The sequence below is a fragment of the Bombus vosnesenskii genome, unplaced genomic scaffold (genome assembly GCF_011952255.1).
Source record: "Bombus vosnesenskii isolate JDL3184/JDL3185 unplaced genomic scaffold, Bvos_JDL3184-5_v1.1 scf7180000013436, whole genome shotgun sequence".
NCBI lineage: Eukaryota > Metazoa > Arthropoda > Insecta > Hymenoptera > Apidae > Bombus > Bombus vosnesenskii.
The window spans coordinates 893979-915368 of NW_022883050.1; the positions used below are offsets into that span (position 1 = coordinate 893979).

Here is a 21390-nt window from a genome sequence, read left to right on the forward strand (position 1 = left end):
GGAATGGCGAGCGTGATTGAAAGCTTAAAGCACACGGAATTAAACGGCCTGACTAAACGTGGAATTATCGTGCTGAGATTTTTATTCGTGATAGGCGGCCGCGATTGAAGGTTGAAAATAATTTCGAAATTTTATCCTTTGAGCAATTGTATGTTCAATTTTATATAAGTGCTGTTTGAAGGGATAAAAATGTTTTAAATGTACATGATTTAACGTTATATGAAAGATAATGAAATATGGAGAATGTAAAGTGACGTTGTAGAAGCAGAGCGCTAAATGTGAAGTGGGTATCTTCCTTTTTCAGCGTTTTTTTCGCATGACCTGAGACCTATTAAAATAAAAAAATTTTTAATACCAGGGACAGGTACTGAAGAACATGTAATTCAAGTTTCCATGTAAAATCATAAAAAAAGTTACGTGAACAATTTATCAATATATTTTTTAATTCTTCAAACTTCGCCTATTAATAAGAACTTTGTTTTCAAGAATAACATCTTTTTTTATAGATTATGGAAAAATGAAATTTATTCACTCTAAGTACAGTAGATGACATAAAATTTCAGGATTATAATATTTATAACCAGTTTCAAAACTAGTAACGAGAACTATCGTTTCTTGTAAATTAAGAATCATTACAGACCGATAGACAAACGTTTGAAAATGTACACTGCTCAAGAATGTTAGCCATTTAAATCCAATATTTGCCACGTACGAATAATTCTCTCCGGTCGCTGTGAATAATTCTACACAAAATATTCTGAACACTCGGCATAATCAAACACTTTCGTGGCTATACGATATATCTATATCAATATCCATCGAACAATCAGTTCATTATACAGTGTCTATTGATCAATTATTACAGGACTGCATCCTGGAGGATGGATCGATAAGCAGTTTAACGCGTATTATTTTCCGTGTCTGAAGGTTCGACGACGTAGCTCGTCGTTGCATAAATGAAAGACAGTTCAAGGGGATGAGGTAAATCGTCACGTAGCTGAAGAGCCATATCGAATGAAATTTACAATGGAAATTTAATCTGCCTCGGTTTGTACCGAAGAGTACTGGCTGCTATTCCTTCTTAACACCACCCGTCTTTATGTCTCGCGGAATTTTCAACGGGAAAATAACAGACAGGGTGACGAACAGAAATTATCGTTGCTCGCAAGAACCTCTATCATTGGTTCGGGAAAATGCAGTGGGAAAGCTCGAGTGGGAAACAGGTTTAGCGGAATATTTTATTTAAACCGCGGAAAGATATGCGGGGACCAATCGATTCCGACGAAATCGCTCCAGGTGGTTATTCGAACTGAAAAAGCTTTCTCGCGTGTTTCATTCGAACAGAGAAAGGTAATCAATTTCGTTGAAATACCCGAGTATATACGAATAACCTGCGCCATTTGCTAGATGAAGGCCGACTCTGCTAACTCGTGAACTTTTTCTAAATCAAATGTCGACGAAAAATACGCTCGATGAAACAAATTACGAAAGTATAATTTATTAGAATATCAGATTAGTCAACGAAGCATGAATCTGCTATGTTTGATGTAAAATTCATAAACGCATATCGCGAATGGGCGGACGCACTGGTTCCTAAAAATTTTATAAATTTCATGCGAAGCTAAAAAGAAAAAAAAGTACATGGTACAGAATTGAGCGTGATATCGTTGGTTCACGACATGTGGACGAGTAGCTTCGTACTTGAACCGTCAACCACATAAAAAAACAACGTTGACCAAGGTTACATATGTACTTTGTACGCTACTGTTCAGAAGTGCCTATACTGTTGCATATTTTTGACACAGGACTCTTTGTAATTACAAAATTACAAATAAGACCACTAAACGTCTTCTCTCGAGACGTTCTCCCGCGGTATCGCAGCTTTCGTTTTGTCTGGAACGTCAGAAGAGTCCACTCGTGCGCAGCCAATTCGGTTAATTTCATCTCGCGAGCGGAGAAGACGATTTTGCGCTGCTTGCCTTTCTGGATCGTGGCACCCGCCTGCTCCAGTTGCGCTGGTCGCTTCTTTATCATCCTTTTCGGCCTGTTTCTTTCCCTTTCATTGTCGCGCACTATTCGGTGTTGTTCGGAGAAATTCCTCTTGAGGTCTCTTTTTGCCAAGATCGTCGCACCTTCGCGAGCTCAACGAACCTTTGGTAAGAGAAAAAGTGGCAGAACAGAGAGAAAATGAAATTGCCTTGAGTCTAGATCCTAGAGATTGATTCTGAGAACAGGTTCAGAATTAAACGAAGATGATTGCTTGCGGTTGAGTATCGGGACGGACTCTGGCTGTCCTTGAAATACATTGCCGCCTAGAGATTAAGGCTGGTTCAGACAATATTCAATAGTTTAGTCAAATAAGAAATAAAGCTGAATTTACACCATTCACCTTGGAGAATCATTGCGGATGGAACGAGGAGGACGACAATGATGTTTTTCGATGAATCATCCATTGTGAAACTGCAGTATGAAACCACACAGTGTAAATTCGGTTTTATTTGCTACTTGACTAAACTACTGGCCATATTTGAAACAGCTTTTGTCACAAAAATAGCTGCATAAAATTTACGAATTTATTCTACTAGTTTGAGAATTGAAGAAAATTAAAAAATGTAAAATTAAAAAATGACATCTTTTCCTGTATCATACACACGTTAAATTTTCCTCTCGCTCTTCTCTATATGCTTGTTCCTGGAACATTTACGAGAGTTAAGTTTAAGTGGGCATAATTATCAATTGCGACGTTAAGGTTTATACACATCGGTACGAAAGAACAGCAAATTTTAAATGTAGAACACAATGATAAATCAAATATTAAATATTTACAAACTAAATTAATTCTATTAGAAAAACTTGTTTTATAATTATTCAAAACATACAGGAACGTAAAAGAACATACTAAAGTAGCTAACACAGAAGTTTCTCTTCTTATCCAATTTACACGCGGACACGTTATACTTCACATAGTCTCCAGCACCGGCAGGAACATCTGTCGTGTTAGCGATAAAGTCATAACTAGACTGAGAATTTTTATGTGTTTATACGAAATTTGTAGATGCAAAAATACACAGAATATATAAAAGATCCAAGTGTACTCGTTATAATATTCTGCAGGGAAAACAAAATTCTGCTTACAATTACTTTAGATTCGTTAGTTACGTACACAAAAGCGTGAATTTGTATAAATATCCGCAGTGTAATCACAACACCTATTCAGGAAACATAAAAACAGTGCAAACAACATGCATCATAAAGACCATGACAGCGAGTTATAGAATGCTAAGAACGATAAATATATGATAGCGTGTAATCATTGTTTAGAATTATTGTCGAATATAGTAGGGAGTGGTGAATTATGCAATAAAGTGTATATGATTGAATAAGCCACGCCTTGTTTTTTTCAAATAACCATTGCATATGTAATTTAATCTACGTCCAAGTATACTTCCAGTTAACTGATTACATCACAACTAGTGATGGGATCAAGTTCAACATTATGTTAACTTACATACGTATAATTCAAATTAAATTCAATATACAGGGTTCATTTCTGGATACTCCTCGTGAAGTACAAGAGTTCGTTCGTTGTAAGTTGCGAAATATTTGATGTTCAGAAGCTGGTTTTGAACTTCAGAATGAGTTAAATGAGTTGAACTTATAAGTATACATTCTAATGAGTCAAAATTCTTACGGATACTAATCGAATCATTGAATATCTCGTTGAACTCCTATAACAAATAGAAGAAAACTATATAGAATTGTAGGCAGTGAATATGACAAGGATTCCTATAAATTTTACTTTGGTATTTGCACTTCTAACTAGACTGCGAATGTTTATTCATATTTTATACAAATACAAAAGAGAAGGAACTTAAGCAGAAATATAACGAGTGAATATAATGAATAAGTACTATGCTTGAGTATTTTATATCACACATTACATTTTTGCATCTTTGATCCCTCATAATTAAGAATTCCTCATGATTAAGAATGATAGCCGATAAAAATTAATTCAAGTAAATGGAGAATTTGTATATTTTCTATTTAATTAAATTTCTCTATCTAATTTCTATAGTTTCAAATTTATTCGATCAGTGCTTGATGCTAGAGACATTTTGCAAGCACTTTTTATTACCCAAAGTATTTATATAGCGTTCGAATCTGTCGCATTTGCATACAGGTGTACTTGAAAGTATTACTTCTTATCTTTTGAAATACTTATATTATTCTTGTTTCAGTTAAAATGACAATGTGAACATACCGAGAATACTCTATTGTTAAAGAAAAGTTTTACCATTTGCTTCATGCATTTATGCTTTTCTTCACTTAATTTAAACTATTTCGTATAAGCCTGTACAATACAATTTTATTTAAAAGTTAAAAAACACAGGAAGCTTCAAGTATTTCAACATATCTTGAAAAATGCAAAGAGTACTGCATTGGACAATTTAATTAATTTAACTAATTTCAAACAGTTAATGATCGAACCTACTTGCAACGTACTTGACTCCATCACTACCACTCTTTTTCTAGGAATATTATCACGGCTTTGCCGAAGTATCGTGTGACTATGAATGAGTCTTTACTTCCTCAATGTGAGAGATTCGCTATATCATGGTCTGTACTCTACGTCTCCCACTCTACCTCTCGTGCCTCGTTTCGTCACATAGTCAATGTTATCGGTGTATACGAGATGATAGTTGACTCTCAGTTGCGATGGTCGTTGTCATCGTCAGTCTACGATCGTAACTGTAATTAAAAGGAACTCGAGCAATCGTCGCGATATTCATTGCTAATTGGTGATGCCATGATGTGCGAACAAACGAAGAATTGTCACGCCTGGTTAGATCCTCTGGTCGGCAAGATAACCACGAATCTCGGCAAAAATTTCAATGATATACGATACGAAGTATCCACTCCTAACGACTCCTTCTTCGTGTCGAGTTTATTCTTCGTCAATATCGTCTCTAACTCGACTGCCAACAATGACGACGAAGAGAAGGAAACATCGAACAGCGTTGTGATAAAGATACCGTCATCGTTGAGCCATTTACGAGAAATGATGAAATTGAACGAACAGTTCCACAACGAGATATTGTTCTACAAAAAGTACGCCAAGTATTACGATCAACTGCCTCGTTGTGTTTACGTTGAACAGGATGACTCTTTTAATTCGGTGATCGTCCTAGAGAATGTAATTACTCAGCGAGGTTACAGCTTGTGCAAATGGAAGAACGATATACCTCTGGTATATACTATAGCTGCGTTTCGAGAAATCGCAAGGTTCCACGCGAGAGCGTACGCGATAAAGAAGAATCATAAGGAAGAATTCTTCGATTTCGTGAACGGTATCCAGGAAGTTAGGTTCTACCCAGGCACCATTATGAGTGATGTATTCAATGAAACTGCGACCAGGTGGCTCGACTACCTTCGAAAGCAAGGCCACGATAAACAATTCTGTGACAAGCTCGAAGCTCGATTAGAGAACGCGTATGAGGATTTGATTCTGAAATTTGTCGAAGTCGAGGAACCTCTCGCCACGCTATGTCATGGCGACTTCACGATAAATAACACGTTGTTCAAAAACGAAAATGATAAACTGAAAACTATGTTTATCGATTTCGCATTAATACGGTATGGGTCGCCGATTTTGGATCTGTCTACGTTCGTATGTCTGCATTGCGCGAAGGATATCGACAAAAATATGTTGGATAATGTTTTGAAAGCCTATCATGACTCTTTGATACAGTGTCTTAAAGAGAATGATATGGACTGTGAACAGTATCCGTTCGAGGCTTTCTACGAGGATTATAAGAAGAAAGGTCTGTTTGGATTTTTCATTGCCGCGTTTTTCCTACCTATGGTGATGGGAAAGTCTGATAAAGGACTGGAAGATTTCGATCAAATGGACATGTCAGAGTGGATAGAAACGTTGCATCACTTAGGTGGAGATGAAATTAATGAAATTTTGGCGAATATGTTGCTGAAATTAAATGAGTTTGGGTGCCTGGATTATGTGCTGTAAATGATCAGTATTTGTTACACTAGTTACGATCAACAGAATCCACGCTTTTATAAATCAATAAAACCAAACAAATGTAATTTTTATTATTACTAAAATTTTAATCACGAATTTTATAATTGAATATTGGATATTGTTAAGTTTTATAATTTTGGACGATTTGTTGAAGAGTCAAATTTTATTGTTTGAAATTTGAAATGTATATAGCAGTTGCAGAATCTACAAATAAGAGCGAAGTTATTGTAAAAAATATCATAGAAATGTAAAATATAAGATATGTTCTTTGTACGAAGCGTATCATTAATTATCCTTCTTTTTTACCTTTTTCCTCTCTTTTACATCGTGCAACGAATTATCAGTACGTAGATATTAATTTTCTAATGTTCACTGGCAAAACATATTCGCAGGAGTACTAGGCGATATTTTACGGATGTTAATCAGCGTAATTTCATTATAACTAAAAAATGAAGAGCGATATAATTTATAGATTCCTTATGCGCATTATGTAAAATGTTTGAAATTATACGGAGATAATGTTGATAAAGTTGGAAAGAAATTCGAAAGTGTATATAAATGTTACGAGATATTAACTGCAAGTAAAATTTCAAAATGTTTTATAGAACGTGCCTGATATATTTATAAAAATTTTAGAACATATATAAAGTGTGTTTATAAAAATAATGGTAATACTTTCGCACTGTACATTGTATACTAAAATGTTTATAATACACATCTGGTATTTATCGTCCATATGAAACACATAATCACTATCCAATCACTATTATACATATCACACAAACAGCATGAATCGGTACATATGTACGTTTATATATATTTACGTACGTTTGTATATATTATAACAGTACGTCCTTTCAAAATCTCGTTCTACGTACAATTATCGATCTCTTCAAGATAATCCATCCTTTAAACCAATACAATCAAACATTATACAATTGAAATTTCCAAGAACTTAATCCTTCAAAGATTACGCTTTTGATATCTTGTACTGCTCACAGTATATAGCAGAAACCTTCATAATCCACTCTATCACATATATAAAACATCACCGAATAACTACTATATATACCATATATTATAACTGTACATACATGTATCGTTCACTCTGATAAATTCTCATTTTGTGTCAATCCTTTAGAAAATAATCCACCAAATCCGCTATCATTAACGCTAACATTATATACATTTGAAATTATCAAAAACATTAATCCTTCAAATCCCTGTAAAATCCATCTGAAAATAATCGGCAATCCGTGATACGCGCAATTAACGTTTTCCATAATGAACCGGTATCGGAAAATTTGTCGAGAGATAAGCGGCCAGAGCTTTTTTTCATAGGAATACACGGATGGAAAACGGGTGCAACAACGCGGGTAAAAGGCTGGTTTAGAAGAGTGCACGCGTATACCGGGCGTCATATAGGTATGCGATGTACATATCCAGCGAAATAAAGCTCGTAGACACGAGGCAGCGGGGACGATGCGCGAAATTATTCTTTCGCCTATATGCAAGTACGGATCTGCCTTTCAAATAGAGGCACTCCGTGACGCGCGGAAAAACTTTGTCATTTCCATATATTTCGCCGAGGACTGACAGCCCTGTCTCTCCCGGGAAATTCACTTACGCTCTAACCTGAATTTTAAGCCCGTTAAATTTTGTTCGTCGCGGCGGTTCCACGCGCGACCGCGTGTCTTCACGGCCGGAAGAGGAAACGAGGGACTGGAACTTGCTAGGAGAACTTGCAGGAATACTTTTAGCTTGGAAACGGTCCTGAAACACGCGACCTACGGGAGGTTACCTTCGATATCCCAGGAATCGTGGAAAATAAGGAGAATGATTGTTGGATTCGTAGAATGTCGTTAGAGCTGGTTACGTAGCAGATGATTAACGGGTACTAAAAGTGCAGACTGTAGCAGGGAAATTATACAATTTCTCGAAGAAGATTCGTGTAAACTACTGTTCGAACAAATGCATACTGTGGCATTCAGAAATCGGTTGATGTACTTCATAGAGGATACCTTTTTCTATTGGAATGTCGTACCTTTCAGTTAAATGTTTTTCTCAAATTTGTTATCTACAATTTGATATTTATAGCATTAAGTTTGATCCTTAAGCGATCTGGTTTATTGTTATTGTTATTGTATAGCAAGTACGTCGTGCGAAATGTTATGGAAAATTCATCCGGTCTTTGTGAAATGTCTCCGAAATCTCTCTTTTATCCAGAAATTTGATTTATTTGAGTTTTATTTATTTTAATGGAAAAGTCGATTAAAGAATAGCTTTTAAATTAAATTCGCGTATCATTGGTTGAGAACTTCTGGTATTAGAGGAATATTTTACGATGCGCAGAATCACTGAAATTACATTTTCCGTATGCAAACTTGATATTTTACGCGTTTCAAACGCTACTAATTAAAGTTTCTATACGGTAGCATGAGAACACACTCTGCATTTAATGACGTATAATTGTCAAGCGGATATATTGTGTCTTGTAACATGTTTAATCACTGATACAAGAGAGAACGACACGTATGACATAAGCGTTTTGTTACTTTCAAAAAAAAAAAAATATTTGAAGATACGTACGAATAGAAATTATGATGGTTGCGTGATAATGTGAAATATGTCAGCTTATCTATCTTAAAATCTCACAAAGAGTGCTTGTTCTTCTATTTACATTTACGTTACCACATTAATGATCTTTTATTACGTTTACGCATATTCAACGCAAGAAACTACTACATCAATCCATCCGAGTCAAGGTTAGAGCAATAGTGAGTAAGTATTTACACATCAATAATTTATATCTTTCCTTGACTCTCATGTAACACTATTGTCGAATTTCATGAAATGTGACAGAATATTTAATCATATACGAATAATAATGTTACACTTTCGTATCTCAATTTCAATGATAATTGCATGAAATTATTATGTTTACGAAATACGTTTGACAAATTTTAAGGTATATGGAAGAAGCAATACACGTAGTTAATTTAATTAGACGAAATATGTGACGTTTAAATTTTACGGGAATAACAATTATTTAAATTTCCGGGTTGCTTTGATCTCCAATTAACAATTCTTTGTAGAGGAATCAAGTAATTTTAAAAACAAATCAATCTTCATATAAATATACAGTGCCGCTTATAATTATTGAAATGAGACACCTTTTATATTTTACTTTTCTACCGTAATATAAAAGCCAAACAAGAGCTTTTTCATATTTTCAATGCATACGAGTTTTTATTGGAACAATAAACATTGTCTTGATTATATTATTAATTAGAAATTGTACCACGCTTAAGTATACATTTTTCCACAATTGTCCATCGATTTTCGAAGTCGATCGAATAATTACTTTACCTTCCTTAATCAAGATACGTAGATACGAAATTTTAATAAAAAAAAAGAGTTTCGTTTAAATTGTAATTGATAGAAATTATGATAAAATAAAATTTGTTATAAAAATTAATGTAAAAATTTGAGATTCCAACGAAATGAAATCAAAATAGGGAAATAGTGAATTAAATAGGAAAGGGAATTCATGTCGTACTGAAATGTAGACTATCGGAAATCTCGACTTGAAATTCAGATGGAATCCATGTGTCGCTCTCACCGTCAGAACGTAAACCAATCGTGTTTCCCTGGGATAGCTTTATTGACGTACGTCACTTCTACGACACGGAAATGTGTCAAAAAAATATGTATCATGTTGCTTTTATCTTTGATTTACAAATCGGTATTTAGTGTCTCAAAGGTAACATCTATTAAAATAAGTCAAAGATACGATAAAGACTAACGCAATAAAGACTTAACGTTATCTTATTAGCTTCGTTTGCTTATTATTAGAAGGAACATGATTAAAATTTAAAGAGCTTTATCCTGCATGATGGGTCACGATAATTAACTAAATTGCTTAAAATTGCAAATTCACTTAATAATATATTCATTAACCCTTTAACGTGACTAAATAGATAACAATATGTACAGAAAATAACGCACACGCGACGATCTGTTATAATTATACGCACTTTCAACGTTGATTGAGCGTATGCAAACCACTCGATCAATTTCGAAATTACAAAACGCTCCGATAATTGACATGTACCGTGGTAAATCGCGGACAACCTTCCATCTAATGGCACACGCGAATACATATTTTGAAAATTACGATATAATTCTTGCATATTGAATTCGACAAAGGTTAGAAATATTAAAACACTAATTATTTTTCTTCTTTAAGCAACTAGCGATTTGCGTCAAATTGCAAAACATTGATCTACGCTAGTTTCCATTAAAAGTAACGGCAATGCATGAGTCAAATATGGAGAGAGTATAAAAAAATGATCGACCTTGATTATCATAGATTTATTTTGCAGTTCATTTGGGTCGGTGGAGATCTGTTACAATCGATCGCAAAATTGACGTTGAGAACCGTAAATGAACCGTTCTCATGGAAAATGGTAAAAAAATTACATCATGATGGGAACTGATTTGATTTACATAATCTGTTTGCTGATACACACACACAAAGTCAAATGTATCAATGCGTTTCATGCTCTTAGAAAGTAAAATATAATACGAGAAGGTAAAAAAGTTCAATTCCAAAATGTCCAGTGACAATAGTTTCTTCTATCAACACCGCCTTTATGCTGGAGTGTCTGAATCGTACCAAAGATATAGATAAACTAGCTGCAGACTGCATCACTGGAACACACGTATACAAAAGTTGAGTTTTCTCGCTATTATTATTTTTCTTACTTTGTCCGGTGTTTTGTTAGTGTTCATCTTCCAGTCTGTGCATAGCTTTTGTTCCGAGTGTTCATATTCTGCTTTAATAATGGTTTCCTTTTCGACCTTTTCGAATTCAAAGAGTTCAGAAACCACGAGCAATGCGAAGTAAACCCATTGTTCGGTATGAGCGTGCAAGTGCAATGACTTGTTCTTTCACGTGCCAATGCACACGCGGTCAACCAGCTCCCCTATAATTAATAATAGAATTCAACGTTCATACTTCATCTTCAAAGCGTTGGTTCTTCATTAGCATTCCAGTCGATTAGCAAGTTCTGTTGCATGTCCTCCAATACGTGTAAGCTACACTTTATATATTTCGCGTGCTTTGGCATAGTTTCCAAATGCTTCAGCTATTGCACGAGACATTTTCCGGATACAATATTTTCGTACCATTATTAACATTGAATACGAACAAAAGCTATAACCGGAGGATGAACGTTAACGAAGCGCAGCCGGACAAAGGAAAAGAAAAAAGAAATAGTAGTAGAAACTGAACTTGCGTATATGTATCTCTCAATACTGCAGTCTGCAGCAGTTTATCTACATTTTATGTATTCGTACGCCCTATCGAATTTCACATGTTCAGGCACTCCAGAATAATGGCCATGCTGGTAAAAGAAACTATCGTCACTGGATATTCCAGGAATTGCATCGGAATCGGTCTTTTGTACGTTCTCATATTATATTTTAATTTGTATATCAGTGCTAGCCTTTCAATCGGTTTCCGCTAAATTAATCAAAACTAATTGTACTAGTTTTACCCGTAATATTCTACATGTATATATTTTAAACAATAACAATATCAACGTACGATATAAGATTAAGATAAACCTATTTACAAGAATAAGTACCAAGACCTTAAACCCAACTAGCATCGATACCGCACCATATTTACCATGTTCGGTTGGTACGAATTAGCAGTCGTAGCCAGAAACATGATCCTACTAATCCGTTGCGCGTACTGTGCGGCTTGTTGCTGCGGTAATGCAAACCTTAACAAGAACGGAGCTACGTTACATCGGATGTAAACGAATCGTTGAACAAACAAACAGCCTGATAGGGAGGAACGTTCTCCATCCAGCCACCCTAAACCATGAACACACCGATTGCTTACAGTCACGCTAACTGCGCATCCTTCTATATAACCACCAGGACGAACTTGTCGCTTACACATTTATCAGTTGCTGCAAGTTCGCCCGTTAAGATCGAATAATGCTTGTGCACGCCGTGCATGTCGTACTATTCGCGAGTTCCAACTTTTCGGACGATCGAGACGAGTTTAACGATCGTAGACGAGAGACCTCGTCGCTCAGGAAGACGTTGTTGAAGCAGTTAGAAGGTAGAGAACAGGAAGAGACAGCTAGAAGAAGATCGACGTGAGCGCGAAGTCGGTTGAAACCAGCGCGAAATCCAAGATGCGTAAGGACCGCCTGCCTTAATCGAGCTTTATAGTTCTAACAAGTGCACGAGTTCGAGGAGCGCGGTGATTCTATTCACGACGAAGTTTCGACACAGTTTCAGAGACTTCTCAAGAATCTTCTTGTTATAGATATAAAATGGTGCTCGTAAACAGTCGACCGTCTCTCGAGGTGTCTAGGTTCCAACGAAGTGAAGAATCCGATAACGGAATTTCGTGATTACTGTAGGACAAGGCAAGAGTGGAAAATATGACTCAACGTGATTGGGAGAGATTGATGAGAATATTAAGTGGCGCGGGAGGGGGCTGTGGAGGAGTGGACGATTGAATTTAACTCAATGAACTTAGAGAAGCCATCGAAGGTCGATTATGGTTGCTTGCAGGATATCTTTCTGAGGCACTCGACGTTTCCTCGAGACAGAAGTTGGTTATATGTTTCAAGTCGATTACTTGTTTCAATGCTGTCAATCGCGAAATTGATCTGCTACTGTTTTAGCGAAATTTCATCTTGTTAATTAATATGAAACAGGCTGATGAACCGATATTAGACAGAATACAATTGTTTCTTTCTAAAGCATGCAACATCATCAAACGAGACTCTACGAGATCATAATTTTCAATTTCTCAATTGTTTCTTAACCCTTTATGAAAATCGTATCTTGCCAACTAATATGAAATAGGCGCATGAGTTGATATTGCATAAAACACAATTATTTCCAAACCATGTAACATCACCAAAGGAAATTCCCCAATTACGTTCTGTTTACAGACGTCTCGGAAACACCGACAGAGGCAACGTTCAGCTACAATCACAAACAACAAAAACACAGAATCTCATTTTGGCCGGTATTTTCAATGAAAAGCCGGATCGGTGAACACGAAGTGGAGAATAGTTTAAAACAAGCGACGAATTCGTCTTGGCGTTTATTTAAAAAGAAAACAACACGGATCATGCATCATCTAATTCCGTTGGACACGTCTTATTTTTATAAAATTTTGCGCGTCCCCATTCGATGTTATTTTATCATCCATTGATCATCGAATATTTCATAAATTTGGATTAATCGTACTTTATTACATTTATGGTACGAAGCAACGTATCTAATAATTCCTTATAGCATTGTAACGAGAGATAAATTTTTATCTTTTCGACGATTTATTAAACGTAGAAAATTTTTTTTTAAATTATGATTTATAACGGAAACCATATATCTTGAAAAATGTTCTTTACAAGGAATATAGAAGTAATTTATTACTTTCCCAAAAATTCATAAAATCAAAATGAAGTTACAAAAATAATACATTTATATGTCAAATCGGGTAGCCATTTGAGAAATCCAAGTTATTACCTGAAAGAGAATTTGCGTTCAGAACATCGTTGTGAATTATTTTATTCCTGCTCGTTTTTTAAAGGTAAGAGAGCTGAGGCACACTTGGTTTACTGGGATTTCAATCTAAACATAAAGCTGTCAGCTCTGCAGAGATTGATACATGCACCTTGTAGGCAAGCATACTATATCATTTGACTGATCTAACCAGTAGTAGATACCTACATTCAAGTATACCTCTTCACCGTTGAAGGGTTGAATCTTTTTCTTGTACGTATACATATTTGAGGGAACGATAGTGATGGATTTTGTACGTATTTATATTTGAAAGCTGAAGTAGAAATGACATCATATTTTTTATATCATTAAATCTTGTAGAAAAAGATATGTTTAATTACTTATACATATTTACTCACATATTAAATAAAATATTGTTAAGTAATGATTTGAGATTGTTGTAGGTAGTAATGTAAGCAATCGCAATGAAATTCTAAAATACAATATTTTTAATTTCAATTTTACAATGAACCTGATACGAAATTATTACCATTAACAAATTATTTCATCTCCCATTTTGAAAAATTCCAAAAAAAAATTTTCGCTGCAGTAAATGAAAATGTCATGTTGGCTTGATATAGGGGAAATTTGAGGTACAATATTTCAACTTCGGTACCGCTGGGGTTACTTAAATTTGAACTACATGTACAATGTGTCCTTCTTAACAAGTAACTAAAATTTGAAGATTTTCCTAAGAAACCTAGTTTCTCGGAACAACATCTTAAACGTTTTATCGAACGACACAGTGTTTAACGTTTAATTTTCCGGAACTCTGCAGCTTCCATCGTTGAAAATTTTATTGTTCATACTTCTAAAGTTCTACATAATAAAAGCCGGACTATAGAAGCACTTTACGACGCGTTAATGTAACTCTAAAGTCGGGTTACGGCAACATAATAGCTGCTTCATTTTCTGGAAATAATCCAGTGACACCATTTACCTCACTCACTTTTTGGACAACAAGCGTTTCAAGTACTTATGTTTGAACAGTAAATATTGTGTCACGTGTTTCGTCACAAATATTTCGATTGCATGTTATTGCGCCGTTATTAGAATCTACTTGAAGATTAAATTGGTCACGGTTAGATACTTAAAATCATTACATCGCATGACAAAACGTCGAACGTTCCATCTTTACGTCTTATTATATTTTTCCTATTACAAATAAATACGTGGCATCTAATATATAACAAACGCGCATAATATATAAAATAATAGAATTTTATTATGAAGAGGTTTAGTGGATATCAACAAACAGGTCAATAGATTTTATAAACACGTCTTAAGCGATAAGAAGATAGAAAAGAGGGAAGACTTTTAGTGTAAAATTCAATTGCCCATAACTGGAAAAATTGCGTCTAAAGCGATATTCTATGTAACATTTTATGTCTTTGTTATATTTCTAAAATAGATCCTGCAAAAGTGTTCCACAAAAATATACCTTAACATCCTGTATATATGTTCTCAAACGCCGAACAATTATACACTAAAATTATACAAATACCTGCGTTCTTTATGAAATAAACTCATTTTTATTTTCATTTATATGTATCATCTTACAATTAATTATTTATTTAAATTCCCGTATTTGTAAAAACTCTTCATCCTGTGTAATAGAAAAGTTTTCGATTGTAAGAGGACCGTAGAGAAAGGATTAACGCTAACGTAACTTACAAATTCTACCAGGACACATCTCCTTTAAGTCGCCAGTCAACGTTATTTTCAGGCAATTTCTCGAAATAAAGAGACCCAGTGATTCAACTGTGCATATACTTACACAGATTCAACACTAACAATATTTAACACTCATTCTGACAACATGACCAAACACCAAGGAGACAAGTTTATTCGGTACACAAGCTTATGTTTAAATAGCACGATATCCGAGAAACACAAAGATGTAGTCTGAGGGACGGAGAATTTGTCGCCACGATAAACGTCGTTGCTGGAGCAAGAAAACCTCGACTCCTGCTGCCAAAACATGGCCGCGAATCCAACGTGGGTATGCGGGTGCGTATTTCGTGTTTCCTAGAAATCTCTAACAAGCATCGTGGTCATTCTGATCTTCGTCGATTTCACGAAACAGAAAACTCGACCGTACTCGATTGTACATATTCGTAATAAATAATTCCAGGTCGCCAGCGAACCGTCTCACGGGTCTTCCGGCACGAGATTCGCCTCTGGTGTGCATTTAAACGAGTGTTTCCGGTTTCTCGTGGTTAGTCCCCTTTACCTGGCACCGAGTAATCCACACATAAAAATTTTAGAACTCTGATTGAAGCTTTAAAATTGATAACCTCATTAATGAAAGGAGTTTGGTAGAAATTTAACATTATAATCAAATTGTTCGCGATTAATACTAAAAATCATGCAATATAAAGTATCAAATTATTTATTGCTTAACCCAAATGTGCGCTACGAATTTATCCGAGCCTAACTTAAATTTACTTAAGTCATAAGAAGGTGCTTTTTGCATTCAGAATGCAGATGGCGCATTTACTAGATGACTAAGTATGAAAAATATTTTTGGAGAAATTGCAATTGATCGGAATCGCGAAGAAAAAGGTAAAGGTCGCTTTTCAGTCTTTCAATCTGCAACGAAGATTTAAACAGCACATTTTGCAGATTCATATCAGTTAGATTCGTACCAGACTAGAAAAAGTGAGATTTTTTCAAATTTCTTGTGTTGTCTAGTAAATGAATCTTCCTACTTTTGCAAAAAAAAAAAAAAAAAAAAAAGAAACAAGACGTTTGGTCCAATTTCAAGAAAGTTGTTCAGTCTCAAAGAGTGTTACAACAGTTGTGGAAATCGCTGTATCTATTATTTACGAACAACAGTTTCATTGAATAAAGCTTCGTAAATTGTGGAACGTTGTACGTTATACATATGAATATAATGGTTAATTTATGCATAACAACGGATAACATTGGTTGGGAGTAATACATTGCACATTCTCAACCTACAAACACATTAAGAGCTATGAACATAACATTTGCATAAATTCTCGTCTATCATTTTTATCAATTACACTTTAACAAGGTTGGACAGTAAATTAAATTTAGTCCGAATAGAATGAATTCTTGTAACAATAATAATAATCGTATCTGAATAGATAGTGGCAAACTTCTCCGCGTTTTAAATTATTATTATATTTAAATTGTTATTACTCCGTACACGTATATAGTTAAACAATCGAGGAGCCACGATAATTATTAATTCAAACGAATCCAAGATTTATTCGATTCACTATTTCGTTTCGTGAGACTGTTTACAGAAAACTTCTGCGTTATTTTCAATAACAATTTAAAACACACGAAGAATCTTATTTCCACACCTGGGAATCAAGTCGCTTCGTGTCAATCATCCAACATCACAACGAGCAGATATCTGGCCAAAATAACACGCTCTGTAAATCCGACCACCTGGAAGTGCTCCAAAATCCTTAAAACATTCTCAAGCGAGAAGATCGCGAGGATTTGCCGAGCAGCTGACTCACAAGACTTCGTTGCAGATGTTTGCGAAGATTCCCTGAAACAAGGAGCGACGCACCGGTTACGGGAAGGTGAGCGGCTCGGCCACCCCGTCGAGGAGAGGGTGAACGCGACGCGGATATAGAATCTGAAAAGGAGCGAACACCAGGGGAGGATATGGAGGCCGAGGACGAGAGGTAACTATGCAAATGCAAGAGTACATTTATCTCGGCACCACGCCCATGTATTTCCTGGGAGCTTCCGGACGCATTGTCGGAAGCGAATCGAATCCCCACACCCTCGGCTGCCAGCCTTCGTCCCACCTCATCCCGGTTCTCTTTCATCTTCCTCGCGCAACCATACACCCTCGCCCTCTTTCTCCCTTCTCTTCTATTTCTATCTCACTCTTTACGCTATCCTGGCTGCCGCTGTCTCACCTCCCGATACTCTCGTGTGCATGCACGAGAGTGCCACCACCCAGGCCGATACTCTGGAGATTTACGAGCAAACTAGTCCGGTCCCCAGGGCTAATAGACCGGCAAGTTATGGGGCCAATTCAATTTAATTTCGAAAATAAACAACCGCCAACGGCGATGTTGGTCAATTTATTCAGAAATCCCGTGAGCGGATCGCGATACACCGCAACGGGAAACATCGTAGAGCAACATATTCTTGAGGAAAGGAAGGAGGAACAGGCCTAGATTTGTGTTAGGAAACGATGCCAGACCGCGTCAGGTCGACGCTAATTCGCCAGACCATCTAAATTGCTAATGTTAAATTAACCGTCTAAACGACGTATATTTACGCGCGAATTGTTCTGTCTGGCAGCGAGCCAGCCACTCTTAAGCGTACGCCAGCGTCGAACGCGTACAGATACTTTTTATCGTGAACGGATGCTGCTCTTACACAAGTAGGTACTTTCGTCCTTTCTTTATTTCTTTTTTCTTTTCTTTTTTGTGCGTTTATGTTTTCCTTTCGGAATAGAATCGTGGCACTCGTGGCTCGTCCTAGAATTACACTATGTTTCGGTAAGAAATTGAGAAATGGAGAAACCTCGGTGAGCTATGGTTTTGAGAGCAGATAGGATACGTTTGGGATGACCTGGTAAGCTATCGCTTGAATTTCTTGATGGATGTTGCCAGCCGAAATGAGACTCGTCGTTTATTCTGAATTTGCCAGTCCACAAGAATATTTCTCACTTGCTACGAATGCGCTTGATAATTTCAATAATAAAATTATATCACGTCTGACAAGTCTGAACATGGTATTTTAACGAAGGCAAAATGACGAAAACGTGGAAACAAAGTTGAGTGAATTGGAAATATAAAACCGCAAATGAAATACTGAAATGTATGATAACTGAGAACTGGCTTGTGATATTACTATTGTTGGCGTATGCAGAATAAATATATTTTTTCCTTTATTTTATGATCTATGAATACGTGGAAAAACAATTTCACGCTAGGCAAAGTACTATGTACATGTTGATTGAGCGATGCTGATCGATTCTTGTCGGATATGTCGTCTTCGTCCCAGATTTATGACACGTTATGCAATGCAAAATATTCCGATAACTCTTCATTTTTACGTATCGTAAATCTGCGCGACTGCTCGCAAGTCTCAAATATTTTGTTTCACTTCTGGATGGAATATTTCGTAACGTATGCGCGAAAGACCAAGACGACTGTTTGACAGGCCCTGCTATCTTCTTTCAAAAATAACACGTTCCAGCTGAATATCCCAGAAATTGATGTTTGAGATGGTTCGCCAGGTTCGATAACAACATAACAATAGCATTCATCGCTTTCAGTGAAAAATATATTTTAAATATTCGGCTAATCGAATAGAACAAACAACTATTTCCGTGTCGTGTAATAACATTTCTAAATATAACATATACAATGTGGACACGTAAAAATTTTCTGTGCTAAATGTTTAAGTACTTTCGTGAGTAAATACATATAAAATATTTTATATATCTATCAACATCGAATCTCAAAACAAAAATGATCACGAGTTTGCTAATTTCACGGAGACGTGGCGACGCAATTATAGAATCCACGTATCTGCATATATATTTCATACGGTCGGAAACTAACTAGAACTCGCGATGAAATTGTTTTACACGAATAACGCTCGCACACGCATGCTTCCCGAACAGTGCGATGGTGTGGGTAAATATTCACCGTTTCTATATTCCTTTGAACTTACAATATCCACTTATCGTGAAAGAACGGAAAAGCGTGAGAGTGCATCGTTATTGACGGCATCTTGTCGCGAGTGTAGCATACGACGCGTTTCTGCTCGAACTTGCTAAATAACCACGGCCGTACACGTAGAGTGTTCACGAATGAAATTGGTTTTCTATAATCCTAAAACGAAGAAGTGCAGCACTTTCAGAAAATGAAGCGTGAGAGTAGGAAATTCGAGTGCCTGTTGATATTTGTACAACGCGTGTGCTTGGAAAACGACCTAGTGACACGATTAGGAAGCGATTTTTCGATTGTCCATTTGGTTGCTGATGATATTTGTTTGTTGTACGATTGAATCTTTGAATTTTTGAGCTTCTAGCATTTTGTAATCTTTGAATCTTTGAATTTGAAGAATTTGAAGATTCTTTTACTTATTCAAAGTAGCGGATAATTTCTTCAGTAACATAAAGATATAAAGACGATTTCTCGCTTGTTTTTCTATTATCGAAGCTCTAGTATATACAGACAATTACGTTGTTGCAACAGTGTTAGATATAATCTTTCAATCTAAAATAAGATGTGCAAAATATAAAATACTCCACAAATATTGATATAAAAATTGATATAAAAATTGTATTAATCTACTTATATTTGATAGATGAAAGAAATATTTGTGAAAATCCCATTTTCTTAGTTGTGTTTATTCTATTCCTCTGAAACCTGATTATAATCCATTTCTTTGTCTAATCATTCAATAACAAAGTTTCTCCCACTGTAACATAACGTGTATTTAAACAATTCTACATAAATTAATCTACACTTAATAATCAACTAAATCATCTTATACGTATAATCACCATTTCGACATTTAACGACGATTAGCGAACACGATGAATCGAGTGCATCGAACTGGTGGGATACATGCAGGGGGATCTTTTCCTTTATCACTTAAACTGCTAGCAAAGGCCAGGCTATTATTGGACGCCGATATTCATGCTGGGTCAAACTGTCGATAGGCGTGTAGCGGTTCGCGCTCTCTCGCCATATCCCCCTAATCATAGCTTTATAGCGGCGTGTTGATCATCACACGTGTAATTGGCTCCGTGAAACCCTGTATATCCATGTAGCCCCGCTTCGATCCCCTCGCCCCGCGTATCCATTTCCTGCCGTTGCCTCGATTGCACGACGGCCGCGTCGCGACGCGAATTTGCATTTCTATCAACGCGTCGATACAGGATTCGACCGCTTGACGATATCCTTAGCTCGTCTCCTGTAAACTCGGTATCATTTGCACAAGATTCATGTCAAATAATCACGATTCACCGATATTTCCTTTCCTCTTTATCTTCCTCCCTACCTTCCTTTTGAATCGTTGTATCTTTGAATATTTGAATCTATGAATCATTGAATACTTGAATATTTGGATATTTGAATATTTGAATATATCTTTGTATCTTTATATCCTTGAATATTTGAGTATCTGAATATTTGAAACTTTGAACATTTGAATATTTGAATCCTTGTATCTTTGTATCTGTATATCCTTGAATATTTGAATATTTAAAACTTTGAACATTTGAATATTTGTATCTTTGTATCTTTATATCTGTATATCCTTGAATATTTGAATATTTGAAACTTTGAACATTTGAATATTTGAATCTTTGTATCTTTGTATCTGTATATCCTTGAATATTTGAATATTTGAAACTTTGAAGCATTTGAGTATTTGAATCTTTGTATATGTGCACCCTTGAATATTTGAATATTTGAATATTTGAATATTTGAATATTTGAATATTTGAATATTTGAATATTTGAATATTTGAATATTTGAATATTTGAATATTTGAATATTTGAATCCAGCTGTCTTCCATGCTTACTCTTTTCGTTTTCTTTGTTTCGTTCTTTCACAAGCTGGTTGGATATCTCAATGGCTCGTAAATTGCTGTCCTCTCACGGATTTCCGGATTTCGCGGTATAAATCAATGACCTTCTCGGTTAATCAGCCGCGCCGATTCTAGGAGATTGCGGAGGTTAAGCGAGATCCGTTAGAGACTAAATGGTCAATTAAGTCGACGGAACGT

At 35.8% G+C, this 21390-nt stretch overlaps 1 protein-coding gene across 1 annotated transcript; it reads left to right on the forward strand.

Moving 5' to 3' along the window:
• The first annotated feature begins 4710 nt into the window (after nt 1-4710).
• Nucleotides 4711-6146, forward strand: LOC117238143. Its single transcript, XM_033502800.1, has one exon. The coding sequence runs from the start codon at nt 4808-4810 to the stop codon at nt 6023-6025; it is 1218 nt and encodes a 405-aa protein (XP_033358691.1). The 5' UTR covers nt 4711-4807; the 3' UTR covers nt 6026-6146.
• Nucleotides 6147-21390: the final 15244 nt, after the last annotated feature.